The sequence below is a fragment of the Condylura cristata genome, unplaced genomic scaffold, assembly GCF_000260355.1.
Source record: "Condylura cristata isolate star-nosed mole 26May11 unplaced genomic scaffold, ConCri1.0 scaffold00063, whole genome shotgun sequence".
Lineage (NCBI taxonomy): Eukaryota > Metazoa > Chordata > Mammalia > Eulipotyphla > Talpidae > Condylura > Condylura cristata.
Genome location: NW_004567164.1, coordinates 26887 through 37786, shown reverse-complemented (window position 1 = coordinate 37786; position 10900 = coordinate 26887). Strand labels below are relative to the sequence as shown.

General features: G+C 43.9%; 1 protein-coding gene across 1 annotated transcript; it reads left to right on the top strand.

The window, feature by feature from the left end:
• The first annotated feature begins 1693 nt into the window (after positions 1-1693).
• On the top strand, positions 1694-9454 carry ZNF781 (zinc finger protein 781). Its single transcript, XM_012734635.1, is given in 3 exon segments — positions 1694-1967; positions 1970-2036; positions 9451-9454. Coding segments are annotated over 3 exon segments (324 nt in total). The 5' UTR covers positions 1694-1714.
• The last annotated feature ends 1446 nt before the right edge of the window (positions 9455-10900 follow it).

Below are 10900 nucleotides of genomic sequence, written 5' to 3'. Positions count from 1 at the left end.
TAATTCCTGTATTCTGAGACATTCAATACCTCATTTCCTCTCTGTGGCCTCTCTGTCGGCTTTTTAAAGATTTAGTTATTCATGCATACAATAGTTGGGAGACATGCCAGAGGTGCAGTACATGAGAGGATTCACCAGAAACTTGAGTGGGGAACAGAATGGGTGGATTGGCTGAAATACACTGCTGAGGTCTCCTGCGCTGTGTAGGTCACCTACTTCCCCGGTAGGTGATGGAACTGGTGCTGCAGTGAGCGTCATTGTATTGTGCTTAAGTTACTGCATCTCCGGTTTTGTAACCTTTAGTGATGTGGTTTTATTCCTTTTTCTTAGCGGTGATTTCCATCCATTGTTTTACATTTTTTATGTTACTGAGGTATATTGGTTTGTTGTACTATTTACAGACATTGTTAAGCATTTTCCTCCAACCTGTGTGCACATAAGCTGCGTACACATAAAGGAACCTGTGTTCCTTTCTTCTTCCATGTATTTTACTGGTATCTTTTTGTCTCAGGAATTACATAGCATATTGAAAGGTTATGACATCTTTTTCTAAACTGTAAATAATGTCAATTCCACTGCATACAAAAACTTAAAACTCTTACAACATTTCTGTCCTGACTGACATCACACAGTTTGTCTCTATTTTTTTAGTTCTACATTAGAGTTCTGTGTTTTTTCTTTTGGTGGCATCCTTCCGAATTCTTAGGCAGAAACAATATTTTTACTATAGTGTTATGTCATGGCATCTTCTGTATTTTCTCTGTGTTTACCTTTCCCAGGGCCATTCCCTTCTCGTAACACTTGTGTTACTGTTTCGTGCTGGTGTCACCTGTTCTATCATCATGCCAGTGACCTTTATTTGGTGTTTATTTTATAAAGTATCTTGCATTAAGTTTTGTTAAGTGTGGTGATTATTACTTCCCATCTTTCAGCCATTTCTTCTCAAGACAGCCAGGTCTCTGCACTACCATCATGCACAGAAGCTTTGTTTCTAACAGTGGTACTTGAAGTGGGTAGAGTCTACTACACCTTTGGGAATTTAGAACTATTGAAACCTGGACATGTCAAAAAGCATTGAAGAACAGAATCGTTGTTGTGACTAAGATTGCCAAAGGGAGACAATTATGCATCATAGAATTATATACCTCCAGGAAGTGATCAAGTATGTAAACCAAGTTGGGTTAAACGCCATTTATGTCTGTTGCACGTATAGGTAAATATGTGTCTGTAAGCAAAGATCCATGTGATGGTTTTTACAATTCACATTCTCTGAAAGGAATATTGGAAAATATGGAAAGCCCCCAAATCCATAATGTAAATGATTATTCAAAACTTAGTATGGGATAGGTTTAAAGCTGTCAGTCAAATCCTTTTCAGAGAATTCGAAAGGAAGATAAACAGCACTCATGGGATCATATTGAGCTTCCGCAGTATCACACGAGTCAAGAGAAACCCTACAATTGTAAAAGATACGGTGGATATGGCAAAGATAAGAAATGGTGCTCAGACCTCATGCCACATCAGAGAGAAAAATTGCACAAATGTGAAGTGTGTGATAAAGCCTTTTATTGGCAGTCATGGCTCTCTCAGCATCTGAGGAGTCATACTGGAGAAAAGATTTACATGTGTCCAGGCTGTGGTAAGGCCTTTCTATACTTGTGTTACCTTTGTCAACATTGGGAAGTTCATAGTGGGAAGAAACCTCACCAATGTGATGAATGTGACAAAGCCTTTAACAAGAAGTCAAATCTTACTGGACATTATGGAATTCATACTGAACAGAAGCCTCACGAATATGAAAAATGTGGCAAAGCGTTTACCTGGCAGTCAAGTCTTAAAGATCATTACAGAATTCATACTATGGAAAAGCCTTACGAATGTAAAGAATATGGCAAGTCCTTTAATAATAACTCAAATCTTACTTGATATCACAGAGTTCATACTGGGGAGAATCCTTACAAATGTGATGTATGTGGCAAACCTTTTGCATGGCTGTCAGGTCTTTCTATGCATTACAGAATTCATACTAGGGAAAAGTCTTATAAAAATATAAATATGGGGCCCTCCCTGGTGGCGCAGTGGGTTAAAGCACAACACAAAGAAGCTTAAACCACTTCCTCATGAGTTCGATTCTCGCCTGCCCCGGAGGAGATCCACATGGCGAGGCAGACCTCTTCTGACCTGGCGCTGCTCCCCTCAGCAGTGTGCTTCATCGATCTGCCTTCTGTATCCCACTCTGTCTCTGGTGAATCCTCTCACCCTCTGCATCTCTGACCTGTACCCCAGTTCTGTACGAATAAATAAATAAGTCTTAAAAAAATATATATAAATATGGCAAAGCCTTTCAGGAGCAGTCAATTCTTATTGGACATAGAATTTAAAGTAGGGAGAAACCTTACAAATGTGAGGAATGTCACAAAGCCTTTCATAAGAAGTCAAGTCTTACTGGTCATCATAGCATTTATGCTGGGGAGAAACCTTACAGATATGAAGTATGTGGCAAACCCTTTACCTACCTGTCAGGACTTTGTACCCATTACAAAAATCATACTGGGGAACAGCCTTATACAAATAAAGAATGTGCCAAGTCCTTTAAGATGTCAAATCTTACTCAACATCATAGAATCCATACTGGGGAGTGACTCAACATCATAGAATCCATACTGGGGAGTAACCCTGCAAATGTAAAGAAAGTGGTGAAACCTTTAACTGGCAGTGTAAACTTAGTTGACATCATGGATTTTATACTAGGAGGAAACCCTACAAATGTGAAGAATGTGGCAAAGCCTTTAAAGAGAAGTCAAGTTGTACTCTACATGAGAGAATTCACATCAGAGAGAAATGTTAAAATTGTGAAGTCAATTTTTTTACATCAATGTCTTTCACTAGAATTCCAAAATTTAACCAAAGTGGCAGTGCATTTCACTGGAACTCAAATCATCCTAAACATCACTGTGTGTACTGAGAATAACCTGTAAATAGAAAATGATGAATGATTACTCCAAATATTTTGACACCACCAGATTTTCATACTGGATATTTGAAGGCAAAATAGGAGAATGTGATTCATACGGAAGTTTAAATGCTTATTAAGATAACTGCAGTTCTATAGGAAGTTTATACTACTTCTCACACTTTACCTTAAATCAGAATATTGTTGTGGAGCAGAAACTGACATTAAAACACTAGATGTTACTATAAATAAAAAGTTAAAGATGGGAGCGGGGCTTCCCTGGTGGCGCAGCAGGTTAAAGCAAAGCACTGGGAAGCTATCACTAGCTGCTTCGGCCTGAGATCAATCCACAGTCAGGGATGTGAACTACATGGCGTGGCAAAACACTCCTGTCTTGCCCACTTCTCCCTTTTGCGATATACTCTCTCAGTCTGCCTGTTCTGCTTCCTACTCTGCCTCTGGTGAATCCTCTCACATCACCCCCCATACCTCTGGCCTTTACTCCAGTTCTTCATACATAAATAAATCTTGAAAAAAATAAAAGTGCAAGATGATGTTTGGAGACATCTACTGTTGTTTTCTATATCCATTTGTATTAGCCATACTTGAGATATTATGAAGAGATGTGATGAATGTAATTTAATTCTAAATCACTTCGTGCTATGGCTTTCTCAGGTTTATGTGAAGTCACGTGATTGATATTTGCTGCCCCAAACATCTGAGGGACCCTCTTATGAAATGGTTCACATAAAACTTGCACGGGCAAATTTAAGACACTGTAATATGTGTGAAGCAAATCTAAATGGAAATAGCTGTTTGTGGTTGACTCAAAAGATGGATCTATCTCCAAGAAGATATAAGGGCTTCACTATTGACATAAAAGTCAGACAAATAAAGATGCTGAAGTTCAAGTCATTCCATCATTTTCTTTTTTAGGGAACCCACTGAGAGTTTAGTACTATTCTGCTGTTATTTCATGGAAGTAATAGAGATCATGAATAATATTTGAGAGTGTTGCAACAAGAAATCTTCAAAGGCACATGATGGCAGAACAGGTGACTTTCATAAAAGCATCGAATTGACCTCTCACACTACCTAAACAGTGTATCGCACACTGAGTCTGGGTCCTGGTATCAGAAGGACAAGAAGCTTTTAAATGTTTGCATCTGCATGTTGAACCAAGAGCATCCAGTGGTGTTGGAAATGTCTTATTTCCACTCTTATGTGTGAACTTCCATATATATATTTTTAAAAAGTTAATTGATCCCTGGTAGCACAAGGGGTTAAAGCGCAGCACTGCAAATTGGCCAGGGCTGCTTCATGCAAGTTCGATCCCCTGCCCTGGGGTGACTCACATAGCACAGCAGACCTCGCCTGTCTCACCTGCTGCTCCCCTCAGCAATGTACTTTGTGTTCTGTTCCCCACTCTATCTCTGATGAATCCTCTCTCTGTCCGTGCCCCTCTGGCCTGTACCCCAGTTCTGTATGAATAAATAAATCTTTAAAAAACTAACTGAGTTTTATATGGTCATCCTGATGTGTAATTGCTAGCAATTAATGTTGCTCATGAACATTAACCAGTCCTCCATTGCAAGGCTCACGGTGACAGCCGGAACAATAGGCTGGTTGTCTGCACAGTGTCATGTCATCACCAGCAAGCTCTGTTCTCAGATACTTTATACTTCAAATAGTTTTGATTGTATTTTGCAACAACTACACACTTATTTTGTTGTTTTAGAAACCTCGGACGTTGTAATGAGTGTATTGAATAAAGCAGGAGTATTTTCAAGAATTTTGCAAACACTCCATGGTGTTAGTGCTTTGCCATCCATATTTGTGCCTAAACTCTCTCTGGGTACCCTGAAGTGATACTTGACCCTCTTTCTAGGTGAAGTTCTATACATCCTTCTAACACCCCACAAGGTCAGATAAATACAAAATCTTCCCATGACTTCACATGCAGACATCGTCATGCCTCCCCTATGAAGACGCCTCCCCTTGATGAATGTTGGGTAAAATATCCACAGAGCTGACAATGGACAGTACTTAGTTCTTACATTAATGGTGTATTTTTCTAGTAGGTTTACTAGGAGTCATACATCTTCAGGATCTTTGAAGCACTCCAGTTAGGGAAGTGTCTCTGGCTTATGAATACATTGTTATGGATTTTATATAAATTGAATCCAACCTGTAAAGTCATTGAGCTGTCACATAGGAATGACAGAATGGTTGGAGAAGTGGTGTTTTTTATTATGTGCATCTGGGAGGCAGGGTGTGTGTGAGAAACATTTCATGATGTTATTTGCTTTGGCAGCAGTTGCTTATTTTTAGGACACAGGAGATTACTGTTAAAATGGGGCTTTTTTAGTTGGTGTCTGGCAGGATGGAGGTGAGTTCAGTTCCATTTCATGAAAAATAGGGGAATATAAGCAGCTCACATTAGGCCTAGGAACTGACTCAGCCCTGGTAACACTCACAAACTCTGGGCAGGCACTGTGGGTACAGGGGTAGAATGGGGTTCTAAGGGTACAATCTCTTGCTGGTCCTACTGGCAACATTGGGAGCCAGATCTCATGGTCTCCTGACCGGCAGACACTTTCATCCTTCCCTTACTATCTGACTGAACCCTAAACCCAGGATACCCCTGTACCTCCAGACCTTGTTAACCTGCAAGCATGGGATGTCTCTACCCTGGTTGTTGCCACCCGTCATACTACAATCCCTATTCGCTGTAGGGATCCCTCATTTCCCTCTTGCCCAGTTTCCCATTTTCCTCACCGCCAGGCCTCAAACTTAAGATACAGTGACTCCCAGGAAAGGGACTCCTTACTCCTACAACTTGCCCTGTAACAATTCTCCCCATTAAAAGGCCTGATGGCTGTTACCATCTGGTTCAAGACTTTTGCCTCATCAGCGAAGCAGTAGTACCTTTCCATCCCCTAGTGCCATCCTCTACATACCCTCCTGTCTCGTATACCATCTTCTACCACATATGTCTTTGTACTCAACTTAAAGATGCTTTACCATCATTCTGGATCTCAGCATTACATCTTATTTGCTTTTACTTGGGAAGGTCCAGACATGCGTATTTTCCAACAACTGGCCTGGACAGCCCTACCCCAAGGTTTCTGAGACAGCCCTCATTCTTTTGGTCAGGCGTTAGCTAGTGCACTCTCGTTATACAACCTTCAGCCCAGCACCCTCCTTCATTATGTTGATGACCTCTGCTGTCCTTCTGTGTCTAAATCCAAAGGGCACTCTACAAAACACAACTTCCTATGTTCAAAGGAATTCTTTAGCTTCTTTAAGAAATCTCTGTACCATTTGCACAGGGCTGCACCCACTTGCATTCCCACAGGCAGTGCTGAGATCTTTCTACTGCAGCTCTCCAAGGTTGTTTATTCCATTCTTTTTTCTGTTGGCCATTCACACTGGGGCGGTGTCCATTACTGCGGTTGTGATTCACATTTCCCTTGTAATGAGTGATGTTGAATGCTTTTTCACACTCTAGTCTACAGAATCTCTTTTCACTAGAAGTATTTAGTCCCTTTGCCCAGTTTTAAATTAAGTCATTGGTTTGTGGTTGGACTGTGTAAAAATTACACATTTTGTGATGACCCCTTACCAGTGTGATGCATGATATTGTTATGTCCCACTTTGTGGGTGCCCCTTCGTTTTTGTGCTGGTTTCTTTTTGAGGTACAAAAGCCTGATGGAGTGCCATTGTTTCCTGGTGTGTTGGTTTCCCTGGATAGGGGGGTGTGTTCCCTGGCACATTTTGTGCCATCTGTCCTTAGTGTGTCCCCTGTATGTCCTGTGATGTATTTTTTGGTTTCAGTTCTCATGTCCAGATCTTTAATCCATTTTGAATTCATGTTGTGTATGGGGTTGGGTATGGGTGTTGCTTCCTTTTTTTATTTTAAAGATTTATTGACTTATGCATGCAATAACAGGGGTGCAGGCTAGAGATGTAGGGGTGAGCGGGCTCCTGAGAGACAGTGGGGAGCAGAGCAAGCAGATGGACTGAAATGCACTGGTGAGAGGCGCAGCGGGCGGGTCAGGAGAGATCTGCCCTGCCATGTGGCCCCTTCCCTGGCTGAGGACCAGAACTCTGGTGCAGTGGCTTGGGACAGCTTCACCGTGCTGCACATGAACCGCACTACCGCCCTGGAGGGCCCTTGTTTCCTGCAAGAGGCTCTCCATGGTGTCCAGCACCGTTGATTGCAGAGACTGCCTTGTCCCAGTGCGTTGCTGTAGCTCTGTTGTCATACTATCAGCCACTCTTATTTATGGATTTATCTCTGGGCGTTTAACTGTCTTCCAACTTGTATGTGTTTGGTTTTGGTTCAGTATTACACTGTTTCGAATATTGTGCTGGTTAATATAGTTTGAAGTCTTCAGGAAGCTTGATGTTTCCAATGTCATCTTCTGTCAGGATTGTTTTAACGACTTTCATCTTCTGTGGTTCTGTATAAAATTGATCATTTTCTCTTCCCATTAAAAAAAAATCACTGGCATTTGAATCGTGACGGCAGCGCAGCTGTAACTTGCTCTGGCAGTGTGGCCTCTCTGATGATGATAGTTCTCTCAGCCTGCGAGCTCGGCTGTCTCTCTCTTCCTTTGTGACTCATTTCCTGTAACAGGGTTGTAGTTTTCAACTTTCAGGTCCTTCACCTCCTCCATTAAGTTTACAACTTTGTATTTCATCCTTTGTGGTGTGACAATTAACAGAACTGTTTCCTCATTTCCTTGTCTGGTACATTGTTTGAATATAGAAATGTCAGTGCTTTTTATGTATTTAATTTTGCATCTGCCTTGTTACCATGTTCATTATTTCTAGAAGTTTTTAATAGTCTCTTGGTTTCTCTGAGTCTACTAAAATGTCATGTGTGAATGGTGACAGTTTCACTTTTCTTTTCTAGTTTGCACTTAAAAAAGAATATTTATTCCCTGCCTGGTGGTCCAACGGGTTAAAACACAGCACTGCAAGTGAGCTGCAGCTGCCTCAGTAAAGGTTCAATCCCAACCGAGGAGCTGACCCACATGTCTCAGCAGACCTCTCCTGTCTTGCCCACTGCTCCCCTGAGCAGTGTACTTTGGCTGTTGGCCTGTTTTGCTCCCCATTCTGTCTCTGGTGAATCCTCTCACCACCCCTACACATGTTTCCCAGTTCTGGTGCATAAGTAAAGCAATCTTTAAATAAATATCATTTAAATAATAATTTATTCCCTTTGGGGGAAGAATTTTTATGAGCACCCTTTCATCATCTGTTGAGATTATGGTGTGTATGTGTGTGTGTGTGTGTGTGTTGGCCTGTATAACCAACAAGAAGTAAGAAGTTCTCTGATATAAATGGTTTAGTTACTACAAAGCCGAAGGTTTTGTAGGACTTCCTCCCTAGGAAGAGGAGTAGATGACCTTGCTGTGGACTACCTGATTCAGGCCAAACAGCCAAATCAGGCTGTTGTCATTGCAAACACAAAACATCAACCAAGGAGGGAGGTGACAGTGGGAAAACATCATTTGGGCTCTGTTGGAAATTGGCTCCACTCTGAGGCACCTTAGAGTTACACACATGCTCCCTGATGAGAAGGGACCCCTGGGGGACACTGTGATGTGTGTCCTGGCACCTGGGCCCTTGCAGAGCAGAGTGAGCCTGGGGCTCGTTGACCCATGGGTGATGGTGTGGACAGTGGCTCTTCACCCATCTGGAAATATACACTCCCGAGGTCTGCACTGGCAGTGAGATGTGAGGTGATGGGGGAGAGGCGGGAATGGTGCCTGAGGCCCTGAGTGCAGAGTGGTGGACAGGGAGCCCCATGTCTTTAAAAGGACAAGTTAATTTCGAAGGTTTCTGTGCTGTTGCTGAAATAATACCATGTGTCCAGACACTCTGGGAGGCCTCCCTGCAGCGGTCAGCCTCACAATATGTGACATTGAGCCCAAGGGTCCTTGATAACTCCCCACTCGTGTCTCAGCGGCCCGTCGGCTTAGGTGCCCAGGAGACTGTCCAGTCCTGCTTTCTGGCAGTTTCCACGGCTCCTTTGCGTTTGCCCTTGGCGCCGCCTGAATACCCGTCCCGTGACGCTCTCTGCTACCCGGGCTGTTCTCAGGGCCAGTTCCCCTCCTCTGGCCTTTGCTTCCACAAGTTTCCTGCCACATCTGACCACTGGTGACCTCAGGGAAAACTGTGTTTTTAAAACTTTCACACCTCCCGCCCTTGTTTGCTGGCTTGCTGCTTTACTGACTGTCCTGTCTCAGCCTGTCCTGCCATGGGCGGCTCTGGAAGCCTTGCAGGAGATGTCTCTCCTCCTGTGTTCCTCCCGCCTGGCCCTGCCCTTTTCATTCCCCTCTGTAGCCCCTGGCTGTGGCCCATCTGCCTCCCTCCTCACGCCCCCACCTTTTCCTTGTTCCCTCTGGTGACTCGATCTTTGTGGCCTCCAAGTTTTATTCCTGCTGTATTTTGACCGCCCCTGTGTTTGGGTTTATATCCCGCAGATGAGGGGGCACCTGATGCCTGTCTTCACCTCTCACTTACTTCACTCGGGATCCTCACCTCCCGGCGCCCCACTTTGTCCTCAGCGCCCCTCTGCTCAGTGCCACGGCACCTGCTCCCCCGTCCTGTCCTGTCCGAGCCTCTGGTGACGGGACTGGGGTTGGGACTGGCCCGGCAGTGGGAGCGGTGCCGCTCTGCTCTCGGTGTGGGAATTTCACCTGCGTGTTTACTTGGGTAAATAGCTTCTAGAGGTTTTGTTGGTCGTAGGTATTTCCTGCTTATTCCTTCAGCGACCTGCCCATTAGCCACAGGAACTGTCCCATCTGCCACCAGCCACCAGCCGTGGCGAGACCTCCTTTGTCACTGCCACCCTCCAGCGTTGCCCATTTGACGCTTTTTCGTGTGGGCGGTTCTCCCGGGCAGTGGGCATGTCAGTGTGTGGTGTTTTTGAAGACGTATTTACTTGTGCATATAAGACCTAGGGTACGGGCTACAGATTTGGGGTGGGGGTGCTATGAGAGGAGACCCAGAGACCGAGTGGGAAACAGAACAGTGGATTCCCTGGAAGTTCCTGCTGAGGGGATCAGAGGAGAAGTAGGAGAGGTCCGCTGTGTCAAGTGGGTCACGACCATGCCCAGGGATCGAACTCGTGCTACAGTGGCTCAAATTGGGCCTAGTGCTAGGCCTTAACCCCTTGCCACCTCCAGGGAGGCCACCTCAGTGTGGTTTTAACTCACACTTCTCTTGAATGAGTTAAGACGAACATTCCTATGTCCTTAGGGCAGCAGAACTGCCACTTTAGAGAAGTGTTTATTCAATTCCTTTGCCCATTTTTAATCAAGTCAGTGGTTTGATTCTTGGATTGTGTGGATCATTATGAATGGGGGAATGAGCCCGCGTAGGCGTGCGGCGTCAGGTTCTTTCCCGTTCTGTAGGACCCCTTTCTGTACTCATGCTGGCTTCTTTGGAAGTATGAAAACTGTAACATTTGGCGTTGTCCAGTTGTTGGTTTTTCCTTTGGTTTCCCTAGGTATTGGGTTGTGTCTTCAGGGACATTTTATGCAGCTTTCGTGTTGTGCCACTTTATTTTCTTTCAGGTATCCAGTTTGGGATCTTATGTCCAAATCTTTAATCCATTTAGAATTAGTTTGAGTATAGAGTTTGGTATGGTATTGCTTACTGACACAAGCTGTGTAACCTCTGTTGACTGACAAATTCCGGATAGAAAAGGAAAAGATCTGAAAAATCAGAATTTCCAGTGCTAACTTATGTTATGATCTCCCTTTTTTGTATAATCAGAATATCAAAATATTCTGAGCAACTATCAGTTTACAACTGGATTGCTTAGTCTCATAAGGCGGCTGCGTGGCCCAGGCAACTGCCCCAGGGTGGGAAATTCCTCTGTCTTCTGAGACAAAAGGCAAGCCCCAGGAGAAGTAAGACCCCGCGGCA